Raw genomic sequence first — 17,099 nt, forward strand, 5'->3', positions numbered from 1 at the left:
TATTATAGTTAAATAAATTAACAAACACATGGAGAGCAAAAATTGCTTTTCATATTATTTACTTATTAAAATAATCCTGTACCTTCAATAAGAAGCTCTTGGCCATGGCTGCCCAGAAGAGTGCGGCTCAGGAAGGGTGCAAAGTCCACGAAGATCTCCCTCAGTAAGGGGGCAACCTTCTCGAGGGCTCGCTCCAACTTAGCAGTGATACTGAGAGAGAGAGAGAGAGAGTTGATACATTAATCTATCCCCTGGAGACCTAGTAATGGGAATCGAGCCCATCAGATTAACATGTTGTGACTGGTCATGACGTTGCTAGGGGTAACAAATGATATTGTCTCAATGTAAAGCAACCAGCGTCAAACTCAAAACACCAAGCAAAGAAAACCTCTTCAGATATAGCTAGAAATTGGTCTGAAAAAAAGACCTTTGGCTGCCGAAGATGAAACCGCTCATCAGATATCTGGTACGATTTCTCATGATAATGCCGTATCTGACAAGATTATAGGCTTTCTCTACGAAACAGGTGTCCATAGAAACCACCTCATGAATAATATTATCATGGTCACATCCGGTCGCATAGATGTTTTACATGTCTCGCGGAGGTTTGCACTCTGTTAAATACAGTCAGGTGAGAAAACATAATCATTATCGTTACTCTTCCATTATGGAAGACTGAGTGGGAATGAAAATCTGAGATCTATCCCATGTTGGTTTTATCTCCTACGTTAAGGGGTTCTGAATGTGAAAGGGGCTTTAGACACCCAAATCAGCCATGCTCTCTGCATGGGATGGAGAGCATACTCTCTTTCTCACCTGTCAATCACAGGGACACGAGACGATCGTGAGTGTCTGTGATGTATGAGGAAGAGGGCAGACAGCACTTCCCTTTGAGTTTGTTGAGTTTAAAAAGATGTGGTTGGCTGGCTTCACATGTCTCAGAGAAAGTGCATGACGTTCTTCACCTTCTCACACTGATAGCTGTAGTATGATAGAGGAGAACTGGCTGTTGGGTGGGGAATGTGGTGGGGGCTGTAGTGGAAGCTGTAGTGCGGAATGTACAGGGAGCTGTAGTGGGGCCTGGAGTGGGAGCTGTAGTGGAAGCTGTAGTGCGGACTGTAGAGGGAGCTGTAGTCGGGACTGTAGTGGGAGATGTAGTGGGGACTGTAGTAGGAGCTGTAATGGGGACTGGAGTGGGAGATGTAGTGGGGACTGGAGTGGGAGCTGTCATGCGGGCTGGAGTGGGAGCGGGAGTGGGGACTGGAGTGGGGACTATACAGGAAGCTGTAGTGGGGACTGTAGAGTGAGCTTTAGTGGGGACTGGAGTGGGAGCTGTAGTAGAAGCTGTAGTGGGGACTGTACAGGGAGCTGTAGTGGGGACTGTAGAGGGAGCTTCAGTGGGGACTGGAGTGAGAGCTGGCATGGGAACTGGAGTGGGAACTGGAGTGGGGGCTGTAGTGGGAACTGGAGTGGGGACTGTAGTGAGAGCTGTAGTGGGGACTGGAGTGGGAGCTGTAGTGGGGACTGGAGTGGGAGCTGTTGTGGGGACTGTAGTGAGAGCTGTATTGGGGACTGGAGTGGGGCCTGTAGTGGGGGCTGGAGTGGGGACTGTAGAGGGAGCTTTAGCGGGGACTGTAGAGGGAGCTTTAGTGGGGACTGTAGAGGGAGCTTTAGTGGGGGCTGTAGTGGGAGCTGTAGTGGAAGCTGTAGTGGGGACTGTGCAGGGAGTTGTAGTGGGGACTGTAGAGTGAGCTTTAGTGGGGACTGGAGTGGGAGCTGTAGTGGGGGCTGTAGTAGAAGCTGTAGTGGGGACTGTACAGGGAGCTGTAGTGGGGGCTGTAGTAGAAGCTGTAGTGGGGACTGTAGAGGGAGCTGTAGTGGGGCCTGGAGTGGGAGCTGTAGTGGGGGCTGTAGAGGGAGCTTTAGTGGCGCCTGGAGTGGGAGCTGTAGTGGGGGCTGTAGTGGGGACTGGAATGGGGGCTTTAGTGGGTACTGGAGTGGGAGCTTTAGTGGGGACTGGAGTGGGAGCTGTAGTGGGGACTGTACAGGGAGCTGTAGTGGGGACTGTAGAGGGAGCTGTAGTGGGGACTGTAGAGGGAGCTGTAGTGGGGACTGGAGTGGAAGCTGTAGTGGGGGCTGTAGTGGGGACTGGAGTGGGGGCGTTAGTAGTGACTGGAGTGGGACCTTTAGTGGGGACTGGAGTGGGAGCTGTAGTGGGGACTGTACAGGGAGCTGTAGTGGGGACTATAGAGGGAGCTTCACTGGGGACTAGAGTGGGAGCTGGAGTGGGGACTGGAGTGGGAACTGGAGTGGGGGCTGTAGTGGGAACTGGTGTGGGGACTGTAGTGAGAGCTGTAGTGGGGACTGGAGTGGGAGCTGTAGTGGGGACTGGAATGGGAGCTGTAATGGGGACTGGAGTGGGAGCTGTAGTGGGGACTGGAGTGGGAGCTGTAGTGGGGACTGGAGTGGGAGCTGTAGTGGGGACTGGAGTGGGAGCTGTAGTGGGGACTGGAGTGGGAGCTGTAGTGAGGACTGGAGTGGGAGCTGTATTGGGGACTATAGTGGGAGCTGTAGTGGGGAGCATAGTGGGAGCTGTAGTGGGAGTGTAGTGGGGACTGTAGCGAGAGCTGTAGTAGGGAGTGTAGTGGGGACTGTAGTGGGGACTGTAATGGGGAGTGTAGTGAGAGCTGTAGTGGGGAGTGTAGTGGGAGCTGTAGTGGGGACTGTAGTGGGAGCTGTAGTGGGGACTATAGTGGGGAGTGTAGTGGGAGCTGTAGTGGGGAGTGTAGTGAGAGCTGTAGTGGGAGCTGTAGTGGGAGCTGTTGTAGGGACTGTAGTGGGGACTGTAGTGTGAGCTGTATTGGGAACTATAGTGGGAGCTGTAGTGGGGACTATAGTGGGGAGTGTAGTGGGAGCTGTAGTGGGAGTGTACTGGGGAATGTAGAGAGAGCTGTAGTGGGGAGTGTAGTGGGAGCTGTAGTGGGAGCTGTAGTGGGAGTGTACTGGGGACTGTAGAGAGAGCTGTAGTGGGGAGTGTAGTGGAAGCTGTAGTGGGAGTGTACTGGAGACTGTAGAGAGAGCTGTAGTGGGGAGTGTAGTGGGGACTGTAGTGGGGAGTGTAGTAAGAGCTGTAGTGGGGCGTGTAGTGGTAGCTTTTGTAGGGACTGTAGTGGGAACTGTAGTGTGAGCTGTATTGGGGACTATAGTGGGAGCTGTAGTGGGGACTATAGTGGGGAGTGTAGTGGGAGCTGTAGTAGGAGTGTACTGGGGACTGTAGAGAGAGCTGTAGTGGGGAGTGTAGTGGGGACTGTAGTGAGAGCTGGAGTGGGGAGTGTAGTGGGAGCTGTTGTAGGGAATGTAGTGGGGACTGTAGTGGGGAGTGTAGTGGGAGCTGTAGTAGGGACTGTAGTGGGAGTGTACTGGGGACTGTAGAGAGAGCTGTAGTGGGGAGTGTAGTGGGGACTGTAGTGGGGAGTGTAGTGGGGACTGTTGTAGGGACTGTAGTGGGGACTGTAATGGGAGCTGTACTGGGGAGTGTAGTGGGGAGTGTAGTAGGGACTGGCCAAGAATCATCTCATTCATCTCATCTCATCTCATTATCTGTAGCCGCTTTATCCTGCTCTACAGGGTCGCAGGCAAGCTGGAGCCTATCCCAGCTGACTACGGGCGAAAGGCGGGGTACACCCTGGACAAGTCGCCAGGTCATCACAGGGCTGACACATAGACACAGACAACCATTCACACTCACATTCACAATAAGAAAAAAATGGGTGGAATGGGGAGCACTTTAGATTTCTCAAATCATAGTAATTTTTAACTGTCAAGATAGATAGATAGATAGATAGATAGATAGATAGATAGATAGATAGATAGATAGAGATATCTCATCTCATTATCTCTAGCCGCTTTATCCTTCTACAGGGTCGCAGGCAAGCTGGAGCCTATCCCAGCTGACTACGGGCGAAAGGCGGGGTACACCCTGGACAAGTCGCCAGGTCATCACAGGGCTGACACATAGACACAGACAACCATTCACACTCACATTCATACCTACGGTCAATTTAGAGTCACCAGTTAACCTAACCTGCATGTCTTTGGACTGTGGGGGAAACCGGAGCACCCGGAGGAAACCCACGCGGACACGGGGAGAACATGCAAACTCCGCACAGAAAGGCCCTCGCCGGCCCCGGGGCTCGAACCCAGACCTTCTTGCTGTGAGGCGACAGCGCTAACCACTACACCACCGTGCCGCCCTAGATAGAGATATGGTAAAAAAAAAATAACAAACCAAAGAAACAAATGAGAAATAGAAAAGAAGCAACAAACAAACAAAAAAGAAAACAGAACTTTGAGAGAAAGAAAGAAAGAAAGAAAGAAAGAAAGAAAGAAAGAAAGAAAGAACAATCAAACAAAAAAGGCAGAAATATAGGTTTGATGAAAGAAAAAACAAAGAAACAAAAAAATTAACAAAAACTAATAAATAAAACAAACTACTAAACAATATAGACAAGAAAAAATACAAGATTGTTCAAAAAGAAAAAAAAGACTGTTGAAAAGAAAGAAAGACTTTGAGGTTTCTCAGTAACATGAAAAGGACACACGTCATGACGTATTTTTGTCTTATTAACATCAAGAGAGAAAAAATGAGGGAATATTAGTGAAAACTGTTTTCCCTGATGTTCTGCAACATTAAATGTAGCAACAAATGGACAAAAATTCTGTTATTTAATTGTTTTAAAAGTAATAGTTGCAAAATTTCTGGAATATAAGGGTCAGAAAATACTTGGGGGTGCCACGCCCATGTCAGAATCCGCATCACATTCTAAGTCCCATGTCCTCACGGTGTATAAACACAGCCACCCTGAGCCACAGTTCCCACACTGCTTAATGCAGCCTACAGAAAAGTCCTCCTGTCACGCCGGATGGTGTGTGTGTGTGTGTGTGTGTGTGTGTGTGTGTGTGTGTGTGTGTGTGTGTGAGATTTCCATTCCGATGTTGATTAATTTGTAATATCAACACATCCTGAAGTGTTTTATTCCTCTTACACTGCAGCAATGGAGTGAAAAAAGGCAGCGTGTTACTGCGAAACAAAGAAAGCAGTCAGACTGGAGACTCCTTCCGCAGAAACATCTCACAGAAAACTTCATCACATCAACACACTGATACCTGCTTATTAAAAATACTTTATAATAATGTGAAGCACCTGCGATACAAGCTGTGGTGTATGAGCTGTTACTATAGTAACAATAACGCATGAATAGAAAGCTGTGGTGTGCAGCTGCACAGAAATTCCCCAACACCCTCCGACCAGTCAGGATGGAGAATCCAACACCGCTGTGGGATAAAATGGAATATCAGAGCAACATGCTGGTGTTTGGGTGATAGATTTGTGAATATTTCAGATGATTTTCTTGTATATTTCTGGATGAAGACGTTGATGTGAGGAAGAATGATAAAGAGAGTTAAATCGCTGCTCAGGTGAGGATTAGTGAGAGTGATGCGCTTGTGAGTGAGTGTGTCTGAGCCGAACTCGGGTTAGACATCAGAGCTGCTGCAGCCAGACACCTTCATCATTGACTTCACACGCTCTCTGAATGCTGCCCGTTACTGCTGCCATGGCAACTGATCTGCCATTCCGAGTGTAGGAGAAGAGCCAAAGAGTGTCCGTGTGTGTGTGTGTGTGTGTGTGTGTGTGTGTGTCTCAAGTGGAAAGACCCCCAGAGAGAAAAGAGTGTCTCTCTCTTTCTCTCTCTCAATCATATATATATATATATATATATATATATATATATATATATATATATATATGAGAGAGAGAAACAGACAGACAGACAGACAGAGATACACACACACACAGTCCACTTTTTTGCATGCAGACAGCACGTAGGCTATGTGTTTTCTGTTTTGAAAATGAATGGACTCAAGGTCAGAATAGACTCTACACACACACACACACACACACACACACACACTGACCGCAGTCCCCCTCTGGTGGCAATGCTCCGCTGCTGCATTGTTCTTTTTTAATATGTACCAGCACCAGATACACACACACACACACACACACACACACACAGAATGCACTGGATGATTGGTGAGGGGGAAAAACACATCAACATAATTTGCCATAAAGTAAAATGAACGAACAGACAAACAAAAAAACAAACAAGAAAGGTAGATTACAATTAGCACCGATGTCCAGAAGCACTAACCAACCAAATAAATAAATGGATGGATGGATGAGTGCATAAATAAATAGATAAATAGATAAGATAGAATACAATAAACACCGGTGATCAGATGCCCCAAGTCTGAAATCAATCAATCAATTAATAACTAGATAGATAGATAGATAGATAGATAGATAGATAGATAGATAGATAGATAGATAGATAGATAGATAGATAGATAGATAGATAGATAGGATAAAGTTAAGATAAGATAGAATAAATCCTGATGGCCAGGTGCACTTATCTTTATGGAAATAAATAAATAAATAAATAAATAAATAAATAAATACAACATAAATTAATTAATTAATGAAATAAATTAAATGTCGTTCGCGGCAGCATGCAGAAAGCGTGAGTGGTAACTCTGTCCGACAGACGGCTGGAGACCGTGGAGTTGCGTCTGATTACACACTGTGCTCACTTTAACAGGAGATCATTTTCAGTCAACAGTTTTTCTGATTTTCTCCACTTCATGAAAAAACCCAGCTGTAAACGAAAGCTTCATCGCCACTTCTTTTCACAATTTTCTTTATTTTAATTACACTCAGCTATTTTGCTTTATTGTTAACCTTTAATTCAACCAAATAAAATCATTCAACCCAAATTTTTTATTTACAATATTATCTTGGTGTAAAGCCAGCTACACCTCTCACACACACACACACACACACACACACACACAGAGAGAGAGTGCATAGAGTTAGCTAGAGAGAGAGGAAACTAACCTAATGCTACATTTGACTAAAACTTCGACTCGGAAAACCTGAAGAAAGCGCCCACTCCGGTCTCCTCAACGCCGAGTTCAACAATTGACATCGAATCAACATGGCTGCTCACAGCTTTAACAATAAACATCATCGTACAAGTTATGTTTCAATACTGTATATACAGTCCCGACATGGATTTCCTTTAGATTCATCAATATACAGATATATTCGCTTGATAAATTTGTAACAGAGATGTGAATGTTTTGAATATATATCCCTCATCATGGGGGCGGCATGGTGGTGTAGTGGTTAGCGCTGTCGCCTCACAGCAAGAAGGTCCGGGTTCGAGCCCCGTGGCCGGCGAGGGCCTTTCTGTGCGGAGTTTGCATGTTCTCCCCGTGTCCGCGTGGGTTTCCTCCGGGTGCTCCGGTTTCCCCCACAGTCCAAAGACATGCAGGTTAGGTTAACTGGTGGCTCTAAATTGACCGTAGGTGTGAATGTGAGTGTGAATGGTTGTCTGTGTCTATGTGTCAGCCCTGTGATGACCTGGCGACTTGTCCAGGGTGCACCCCGCCTTTCGCCCGTAGTCAGCTGGGATAGGCTCCAGCTTGCCTGCGACCCTGTAGAACAGGATAAAGCGGCTACAGATAATGAGATGAGATCCCTCATCACAGTTAGCTAGATAGATTTTTGCTAACAAACACGGGGCATCCATGTTGTTGTTGTTGTTTTTCTACTTTGTATGGATGTGTGGTTCTGAAGTTTCCAGTTGCATTTTTTACATTCGTCAGTACTGTTTGCTCTTGATGAGAATGTATTTAAGTCTAATTTTTTTTTTTAAGACAAAAGCGTGAGTGGTGCTCTGCTCCTCTCTGCACAGTGTATTCGAAATAGCTTCCCAGTTCTAGAAGAGCTCCAGAGACGACAGGTAACAAACCTACACCGTGACGATTGCTCCTTGAAGGGAACGGTTGCAGTATTCAAACTCCAAGGCTCAGGATTTAAACAAATACAACTGTAGTGAATGAATGAATGAATGAATGAATGAATGTGCACTGTCTCACCTCATATTCTCCATGGTGTCCTCGGGCATGGGCCCAACCGTCTGCACTGCAGGAAGGTTCTTACTGGTGGCTCCATTCACAAAGCTGGTGGATGAAGATGAGCAGGAGGAAGTGGCAGGATCTGTAGCTCCTAACAGACATGAGAATACAAGGGTAAGTCAAAAAGTTCTTAGACAAATTGAACAAAAGTCTTTATTTATGAAAATAACAAAGCTATTTCTCTACATATCCTCCATGTAAGTCTAAACACTTCTGCAAGCAGTGTTTCCATTGGAGAATTCCTTCTTTGTAGAAGTCTGGGGGATGTCTTTCACACCTTTTGAAATTATAACATCTGTCTTAGAGCTTTTTGACTTACCCTCATATATATTAGTCACTGCCTGAAAGCAGAGCTCCTGATCAGTGGACATATTACATACGTATACATATTCATTCCTTTCTTTGACACTGCCTGCCATGTCCCAGAAACAACACCGCAACATTTATTATGGTGTGACTCTGCAGGGTGCCTGGTGGACAGCAGTGAACCAGCACTTTTACTTTACATCATTACTATAGAGTTACCATCCAATATTATTGGACATAAGAACTAATCGATATCGATCTGCGATAGTTTTAGATTATCTAGGACCACTTTAAGCTGTACACTCCACAGAGCAGGGCTTTATGGAAGAGTGACCAGAAAAAAGCCATTGAGGAAAGAAAAAAAAAGAAAGAAAACACGTTTGGAGTTTGTCCAAAAGCATGTTACAGACTCCCCAAACACATGGAAGAAGATTCTCTGATCAAATGAGACTAAAATTGATCTTTTTGGCCATCATGGGAAATGCCATATGTGGCATAAACCCATCACCTTGAGAACACTATTCCTACAGTGAAGCATGGTGGTGGCAGGATCATGCTGTGGGGATATTTTTCATCTGCAGGGACAGGAAAGCTGGTCAGGACTGAAGGAAAGATGGATGGCACTAAATACAGGGCAATTCTAGAGGAAAACCTGTTCGAGTTGGCCAGAGCTTTGAGACTGGGATGAAGGTTCACGTTCCAGCAGGACAATGACCCGAAACATACTGCTAAAGCTACACTGGAGTGGTTTAAAAGGAAAGTTTTAAATGTCTTGGAATGGCCTAGTCAAAGCCCAGACCTCAATCCAACTGAGAATCTGTGGCATAACTTGAAGATTGCTGTACACCAGCGCAACCCATCTAACGTGAAGGAGTTGGAGCAGTTTTGCCTTGAGGAATGGGCAAAAATCCCAGTGGTTGGATGTGCTAAGCTAATAGAGACATACCCCAAGAGACTTGCAGCTGTAATTGCAGCAAAAGGTGGCTCTACAAAGTATTGACTTTGGGGGGGGGTGAATACCTATGCACACTCCAGATTTCTGTTTTTTCATCTTAATTATTGTTTGTGTCACAATAAAAAACAAGTTGTACCTTTAAAGTTGTAGGCACGTTGTGTAATTGAAATGGTGCTAACCCTCCAAAAATCTATTTTAATTCCAGCTTGTAATGCGACAAAACAGGACAAACACCAAGGGGGATGAATACTTTTGCAAGACACTGCATACCATAATAGTGTTAAATTCTCATGTGACAGGTCAGAGTTTTATAGAACGCCCGCTCTGATAGCAGTGCAGCTCAGAATTAAATAACAGGTTTATATCAATGTACTCCTTCTCATATATGATTGTTTCTATAGCAACAGCTTACTCAGTTGAATGGTGGACGCTGCACATAATCTGAGCCGAACAATAAACATTAAAAACGTGGTGATATTTCATAAAAAATATATGGTATGTATATGGTGAAGTTTTCCATGAGGTGACATTTTTGCAACATTTTTGGAAGGAGTCTCCAGTGTCAGTGCTTTACAACTTAAAGTTTTCCATCTTCTTTGAGAGAAAATAGAGGCTGGTGAGAGAACAGCTCTTGATAGCTGCTGTAATGCGATCACTAACAGGAACTAATATGTTTTGTTGACAGTTCGTGCAATTATAAACAGGGCTTTGAACCAGAATTTTTTTTCCTATTGGTTCATTCCGAACAGAAACGGAATTTTAACGTTTCCGGTTTTGGGTTCCACCATTAAATAGATGTTCCCGAACCGGTTAGAACAAAAACATTTCATTCCCGGAACGGTTAATTACGTTCCCTGTCAGCTGTTTAACAAATGGCTATAAAATTATGTCTCTGTCTCATCCAGCTTAAGCCAAATGTAGGCTAATTCTATTACAGCCTTCATTAAATAAGACAAGAAATAATTCAAAACAATTATTATTTCAAATGTTGGCGATTTGGATTCTCAGTATGTCTTCCCATCTACACAAATAGAAAAAGTGCCAAAAATGAAAGATAATTCGTTTAGTGTGTTACCAAAGGCTAGTCAGGCCCTATAGAGGGCTACCGCATGACGTCACTGCGCCGCGAGATTTTGTTAGGCGCCATATTGGAAGACCAAGTACACATCTATGCAAGTACATACATACATAAAACAAACTACACCTGAAATGTAGCCAGGGCCGGTTCTGCCCTAATCTGGACCCGGGTGCAACATCGCACAACCCCCCCCCCCCCCCCCCCAACCCCCCCCCCCCCCCCCCCCCCAAAAAAAAAACAGTCTAAATCAGGACAACCATCACATAACTATAACTATAAACATTTTATAGCAACTATTTTAACTAAATGGGATATAATAAATAAGCCTGCAGGCAGCCACGGCGGGCTGCCTCAGAAAACTAACCATTTGTCCTACCTTAAAACTCATTTTGCATTTTCTGCCTCCTTTTTTGTATTTTCGACCCTCCGTTTATTTTCTTTCCTTTTCTGAAAACCTGATTTGTGTCCAGACATTTTGTTCTGCTACCAACGAACTAACTCGTCAGGTCTCGTCTCTCGAGTCCGCGATGATTCCCGTGGGAAGGGCAACAATTGCTACATTTTTACAAACAGCCAATAGGGAGGTTGCATCGTTCAGGCTCTTCTTTGCTCAGACACTCAGTAATGCACTTATTCACTTATTATCACATGGAGACGTGATAGTAGTCCACCTTCCCGCTCTCTCCATTCAGTCAGCGAACGTCACACAGGAAGTGAACCCCAGCGGGTCATAGAAACTTGCGCAGGAGAAGAATGGCTTTTTTATTTGTAGGCTACGGAAACTTTGAGGAACGAAATAAAAACCGGTATTAACCGGTTACCATTATTTTTAATAAGCGTTTCTGTTCCGGAACATAAAAAATAATAAAGTTTCTGGTTTTGTTTCTGTTCCATGTGAAATAGAAAAAGTTCCCAGTTTTCGTTTTCGTTCCTTGAACCACTTCAAAGCCCTGATTATAAATGGATAAAAAGTCAGACACGTTGTTCTTTAATGAATAAAAAATGATAATTGTTAAAAACTTTGGCATGCGATGTTATAACCGTAATAAACTGTTTTCCTTTTCCTTTAAGGCAGTGTTTCTCAACCATCTAGTGGTCTGTGATTTTTTTTTCCCCAAATTAAAGCTAATTTTTAGGAGGGTAAAATTGCTGGGTTGCATCCGACATCACATCTGCTTCACTAGATATGCAAGACATGAAGTGGTGGTCAGTTGAGCTCACTGTTCACAAAGCGTTCCTATCACTGTGGTGCCTTGATAGTCATTAAAATGCTCTACACTTGCACTGTTTTGAGCTTGAATCAAACAATCTGTGAAAATGATAAAAGTTTCTTCTGGGTTCCCCATGAAGTGATAAAGGGTGAAAGAGCAAAGGATTTTAACAAAAGATGATGAGAAAAGTGGCTCTGAAACCTTTTGCTGTGATCAAAGGGAACCGAGTCAAAGAACACCCGAATTTGCAGTGATCACTTCATGAAAGGTTTATAAATTCCTCTCATTTATTTTGTTTGGATTCGCAATTCACTGACTTGTCTCGCCATTTTCTGTTATTTCGTGATGTTTTGAAGTTCAGGAGACACTTAAATCCTCAGATGTGTTTTTGTTTACTGTTTGATCATGGTCGTAAACTAACACGTATATAATGTGTGTAATACCCAGGTCTTTAAAGGTGTTTCTGTGGATCTTTGTGAATAACTTACCTCGAAGAGAAGAGCAGGGAGGATTGGAAATCAAGCCGCTGTGGTTTGTTTACATCCAAAACTAAATCTTACAGCATCCGAGGAATCAATCATCTCAAAGATGCATACAAAATGCCCAGAAATTCCTCCTTACCCGGGCATAAATGATACAGAATTTACTGTATCTTGTCATATCTTGATCCGCAGATCTTTAATCCAGCCACATATAAAAAGTTGTTCTCCTCCATGCTCTTCCAGGTTTTCATCTGTGTGTACATTAGGGTGCATAAGTTGCCCTCACTTTCATAAAATCTGATGCATTTTTGTTTGGGTGTTCCTTTTCACCAATAAAGACATCCTGTAAAAATTTTTGACCATATTCAAAAGTCTAATGGTGGCACCATGAGGTTCATTTTTTTGCCAAAAAACGCTTATTTTATGTTTTCGCGTAAGGTTTGAATCACAATGTTGGACTCCATTTATTGATTTCTTGTGAGCCAGAGATCATGTTAAGAACCTTTGCAAGGGATTGAGAAGCATTAATGTGATTCATAATACATTTGTATTGTTTAAAAGTAGTTGAACAATGATTCAATGAACAGCTAAAACTCAAACTGTGCTTGATAATATATTTAGAATATGTACTAAAAATGTGTATCTAAGATATTTGGTATACTCGATAAGGTGCCATAATGTTTCATGAAAAGTGATCGAAATTTTGTCATAAAAGGCATAAAATAGCAGCTTTTTCCATAACTTTGAGGTCCTGGTGCCACCATTAAACTTTTGAATTTTGTCAAAATATTTCACTCAGTGTGTTTTCTTACCAAAAGGAACATAAAAACAAAAATGCATCATGATCGGAGGAACTTTTCATTTTTAGGGGGCAACTGATGCACCCTAGTGTACATGTAGAACGATGTCTGCAGCACCAGGTAGTTTGAGATCTCAGGGAATTCAACGGACGGATACTTTTCCAAATCATGGGAAAAATCTTTCTTTGTTAGTATGTAAGGATCTAATCCCATTGAGTGGTTTCTATATCCACTTCTTGGTTTTAATAACTTACTTGTTTGCTGTACACAAACATGTCAGTAAGTTCTTGTGTTAATGGACCAGACTCCACTTTTGGATCATTAATCCCTTTTGACTGAGAATGCCCTGCATGCATGGTTTGGTTTCTGGTACATCCATACAGTTTTAAATACAGTACCTACAATTAAAAACAATTTGTTTTTATTGCATTTATTGAATTCCTGGGCTCCCATCTGTAACAGGGAGTGATGTTGCATCACATTAATACACTTTACAGTAGATTATTAGATTGTAATAGAATAGATGAGCCAAAATAATTGGGGATATTTTTTAATGGGCCCTGACTCGTTACAAGCATGAATAGGTGGGCCTGAAAGTAGAAAAGGTTGAGAACCCCTGTTTTGAGGCCCACCACACCAGCCTGTTTTTGATTATTTTCCTATAAAAGCACTCTACCGAGTGTTTTATTCTTTACTTATAAGGACGTAACATTTGTGCAGCTGTAATTTCTTTTACTGACTCGCTTCTCTTAGACTGTATTAGTCCCCGCTTGTAAGTCTGAAGAAAAGTGTCTTCCATCAGAAAAAATGTAAATATAAAGTTTTTTTTTTAAAAAAAGTGATATAACATCTTGGAATCAGCAGTGCCATATTCACCTGAGGAAAAAAAAAACCTGACAACTAAATTAGCTTTCAAATGTGTCTTAAAATCCATAAAACTGCCCTTGGCAACACATTACAATATATTTTTAGTCAGGAAACGCTTTAACTACATCAACAGCAGCGATCAACCTCCTCCCCATGAGAACTCTGATCACTGTCTACATTCTTCTCATTTCTGTTCCTGTCAAAGCCTCATCTACGCCACAGCTCCTTTGGCCCACAACATGTGATAGATACATCACAGGGATGGACTGTCACCGACTGAAAGCGTGAGCCGTCTTGAGACAGCCAAGGACGGGAACTCTATTACGCAGCCGTCACTCGGCTTGGCAGAGACAGGCGTCCCTCGTTGACGTTAGGAGACATAACATCTCATGGATCCATCCTGGAGCAGACTTTGGTCAAATCCGGAATCGATTCCATACACTTTCCCTTGTGCCTTTCTGGCAGAGGTGAGGGATTTAGCGAGGTGTCAAGAACAGGGCCTAAGGCTGGCTGGGCTTTTCTTTTATGCAGTTTAGACATTCAGAAACAAGATCAACTGTGAGCTACTGCTCACTTACGTATCCCCCCGCTCTCGCTTATATCAGAATGCAAGCAATTGAAGGAATAGGACACTTATTATGAATGTTGGCTTCAATAAATAATGAACCCTGAAACAAGTAAGTAAAGAGCAGTGTCTCTCCCCAGGGATTTCAAACAGCATCCTGGTAAACTGTCATTCTGAATTTGCATTTTGCTTCATGAAATAGCGTCAAAATCCACCCTATATGTTTCATAAATACATTTAGTCAGTAAACAGGAAGTCGATCTGGGACAGACCTGAAAATGGTATAAACAGTATAGAAGTCTAAGCTGAAGCTCAATACCAAATATCAAGCAGTTCTGATTTGTAGTTGCGAAGAAAAATGTTATGAAAATTTTAGAAATCCATGCTATATGTTTTGTAAATACATTCAGTCGGTAAACAGGAAGTCGATGCGTGACAGACCTGAAAACAGTATACACAGTATAGAACCCCAAGCTAAAGCTCGGCACCAAATAACAAGCAGTTGTGATTTGTAGTTGCTGAGAAAAATGTTATGAAAATTTTGCAAATCCATGTTATATGTTTCGTAAATACATTCAGTCGGTAAACAGGAAGTCGATGTGCAACAGACCTGAAAATGGTATACACAGAATAGAACCCCAAGCTGAAGCTCAGTACCAAGTACCAAATGGCTATGATTTGTGGTTGCTGAGAAAAAGGGTGTTTCGGATGGATGGAGATACAGATGAACAGACAGAGGTAAACCAGTATACCCCGCTTCCCCCCTCCTTCAGAGAGGGGGTATAATGACAACAGAGGAATGCAAAGTTCCTCAGATGATCTTTTTAGCATTGCAATATGGAAGGGTGAGCTTCCTACTCAGGGTTATAAACTAGACTGGATTACCTTCACCTTGTACACAGACTACAGAACAGTTGATGTCGTAATACTGATATCAAGAATCAGTGTGGTATCGTGCTCATTTACTCAAACTCCAATCGCATGTGATGGGACATAAGCCTGGTGTATATTGGTGCCCTAATAAATAGATGATATGGCACTGATTTGGATGTATTTGACGATTATTCAGAGCAAAGCACATGCAAAATTTGTGTGCCACAAAATTTGTGTGCCATGAGTCCGTCTCAGAAACTGGTCTCTCATTTGGGACATTATGGTCAAAAAATAAATTTTCTAATTTTACTATTTTTTTTTTTTTTTTGCATTTACCGAACACTCAATGTTTCTTTTGTCATGTTTAATAAGAATAAAGATAGTATCTTGCTTTATCTGGCCTCCACTGTGGAAAATTTTTTTGATTACAATTCAAATGCTTTTGTAAAATTGATTTACATATAAAATAACTACATCATGAAGAATTAAAGCCCCTCCTTCACAGATGAGTGAAAATATTGAATAAATTTCTTTTTGATTGCTTGGGTTAAAAATGCCAAGTTATGATGACTGAATTGATTATTCACTTAAATATGAATAATATGATACATTTTGGGTATTTGATATGGTGAAATAGGACACAGTGGAAAAATCAAAAACACACCGGAAAGATGAGAATAACGGCGGTGGTAAAAGAACAGCGACTGTACCGGCTGAAGGTCGCGCAGGTCTCTGCTGCGGTGCGTGAGCAACGGGACATCACTACCACACCGGACGGAGCATGAGGCAGGGGTGGGGCAAAATGATTGGCCGTAGATTCTATCAAAAGTTCAATCTAAATTGACCATGGTTGCGAAATATTGGCCAGAAATATGCAAACACTACGAAATATGAAAGTAAGATGAAAAAGAAACATTCTATTGCCTTATACTGCAAGACTAAAACAAAATAAAATTGTCAAAACTCACTTTTGCAGTGATAACGTCCGAACAGATCGCTCACGTAACAGAAAGACCGCAAATGGAAGCACGATCAACTTCTAACTGTTGGAGTGGAAAATTCCATTCTACACATCTCGTCTCGTCTTCATCCGCTTATCCGGGACCGGGTCACGGAGGCAGCAGTCTGAGCATGGAAGCCCAAACTTGCCTTTCCCCAGACACCTCGGCCAGCTCCTCGGGAAGAATACCGAGGCATTCTCAGGCCAGCCGAGAGACATAGTCCCTCCAGCTTGTCCTGGGTCTTCCCCGGGGCCTCCTCCCGGGGGGACATGCCTGGAACACCTCCCCAGGGAGGCATCCAGGAGGCATCTGAAAGAGATGCCTGAGCCAACTCAGCTGATTCCTCTTGATGTGGAGGAGCAGCGGTTCTACTCCGAGCTCCTCCCGAGTGACTGTGCTTCTCACCCTATCTCTAAGGGAGCGCCCAGCCACCCTGCGAAGGAAACTCATTTCGGTCGCTTGTATCCGCGATCTTGTTCTTTCAGTCATTACCCAAAGCTCATGACCATAGGTGAGAGTCGGAACATAGATCGACCAGTAAATCGAGAGCTTCGCCTTTTGGTTCAGCTCCTTCTTCACCACAACGGACCGGTAAAGTGACCGCATCACTGCGGAGGCTGCACCGATCCGCCTGTTGATCTCACGCTCTATCCTTCCCTCACTCATGAACAAGATCCCGAGATACTTAAACTCCTCCACTTGAGGCAGGACTTCTCCACCAACCTGGAGAGGGCAAGCCACCCTTTTCCGGTCGAGAACCATGGCCTCGGACTTGGAGGTGCTGATTCTCATCCCAGCCGCTTCACACTCGGCTGCAAACCGCCCCAGTGCATGCTGAAAGTCCTGGTTTGAAGAAGCCAACAGGACAACATCATCTGCAAAAAGCAGAGATGAAATCCTGTGGTTCCCAAACAGGATTCC

At 43.4% G+C, this 17,099-nt stretch overlaps 1 protein-coding gene across 1 annotated transcript in view; it reads right to left on the reverse strand.

The window, feature by feature from the left end:
* nbeab (neurobeachin b) overlaps nucleotides 1–17,099 on the reverse strand; it is a 793,085-nt gene that overhangs the window by 445,574 nt on the left and 330,412 nt on the right. Inside the window, exons 31-32 of the mRNA XM_060943557.1 lie at nucleotides 8,002–8,131; nucleotides 83–210 (exon numbers count right to left, since the gene is read on the reverse strand). Of these exons, the coding sequence (XP_060799540.1) occupies nucleotides 83–210; nucleotides 8,002–8,131 (258 nt within the window). The remainder of the gene's footprint in view (nucleotides 1–82; nucleotides 211–8,001; nucleotides 8,132–17,099) is intronic.

The sequence above is a fragment of the Neoarius graeffei genome, chromosome 17 (assembly GCF_027579695.1).
Source record: "Neoarius graeffei isolate fNeoGra1 chromosome 17, fNeoGra1.pri, whole genome shotgun sequence".
NCBI classification, from domain to species: Eukaryota; Metazoa; Chordata; class Actinopteri; order Siluriformes; family Ariidae; genus Neoarius; species Neoarius graeffei.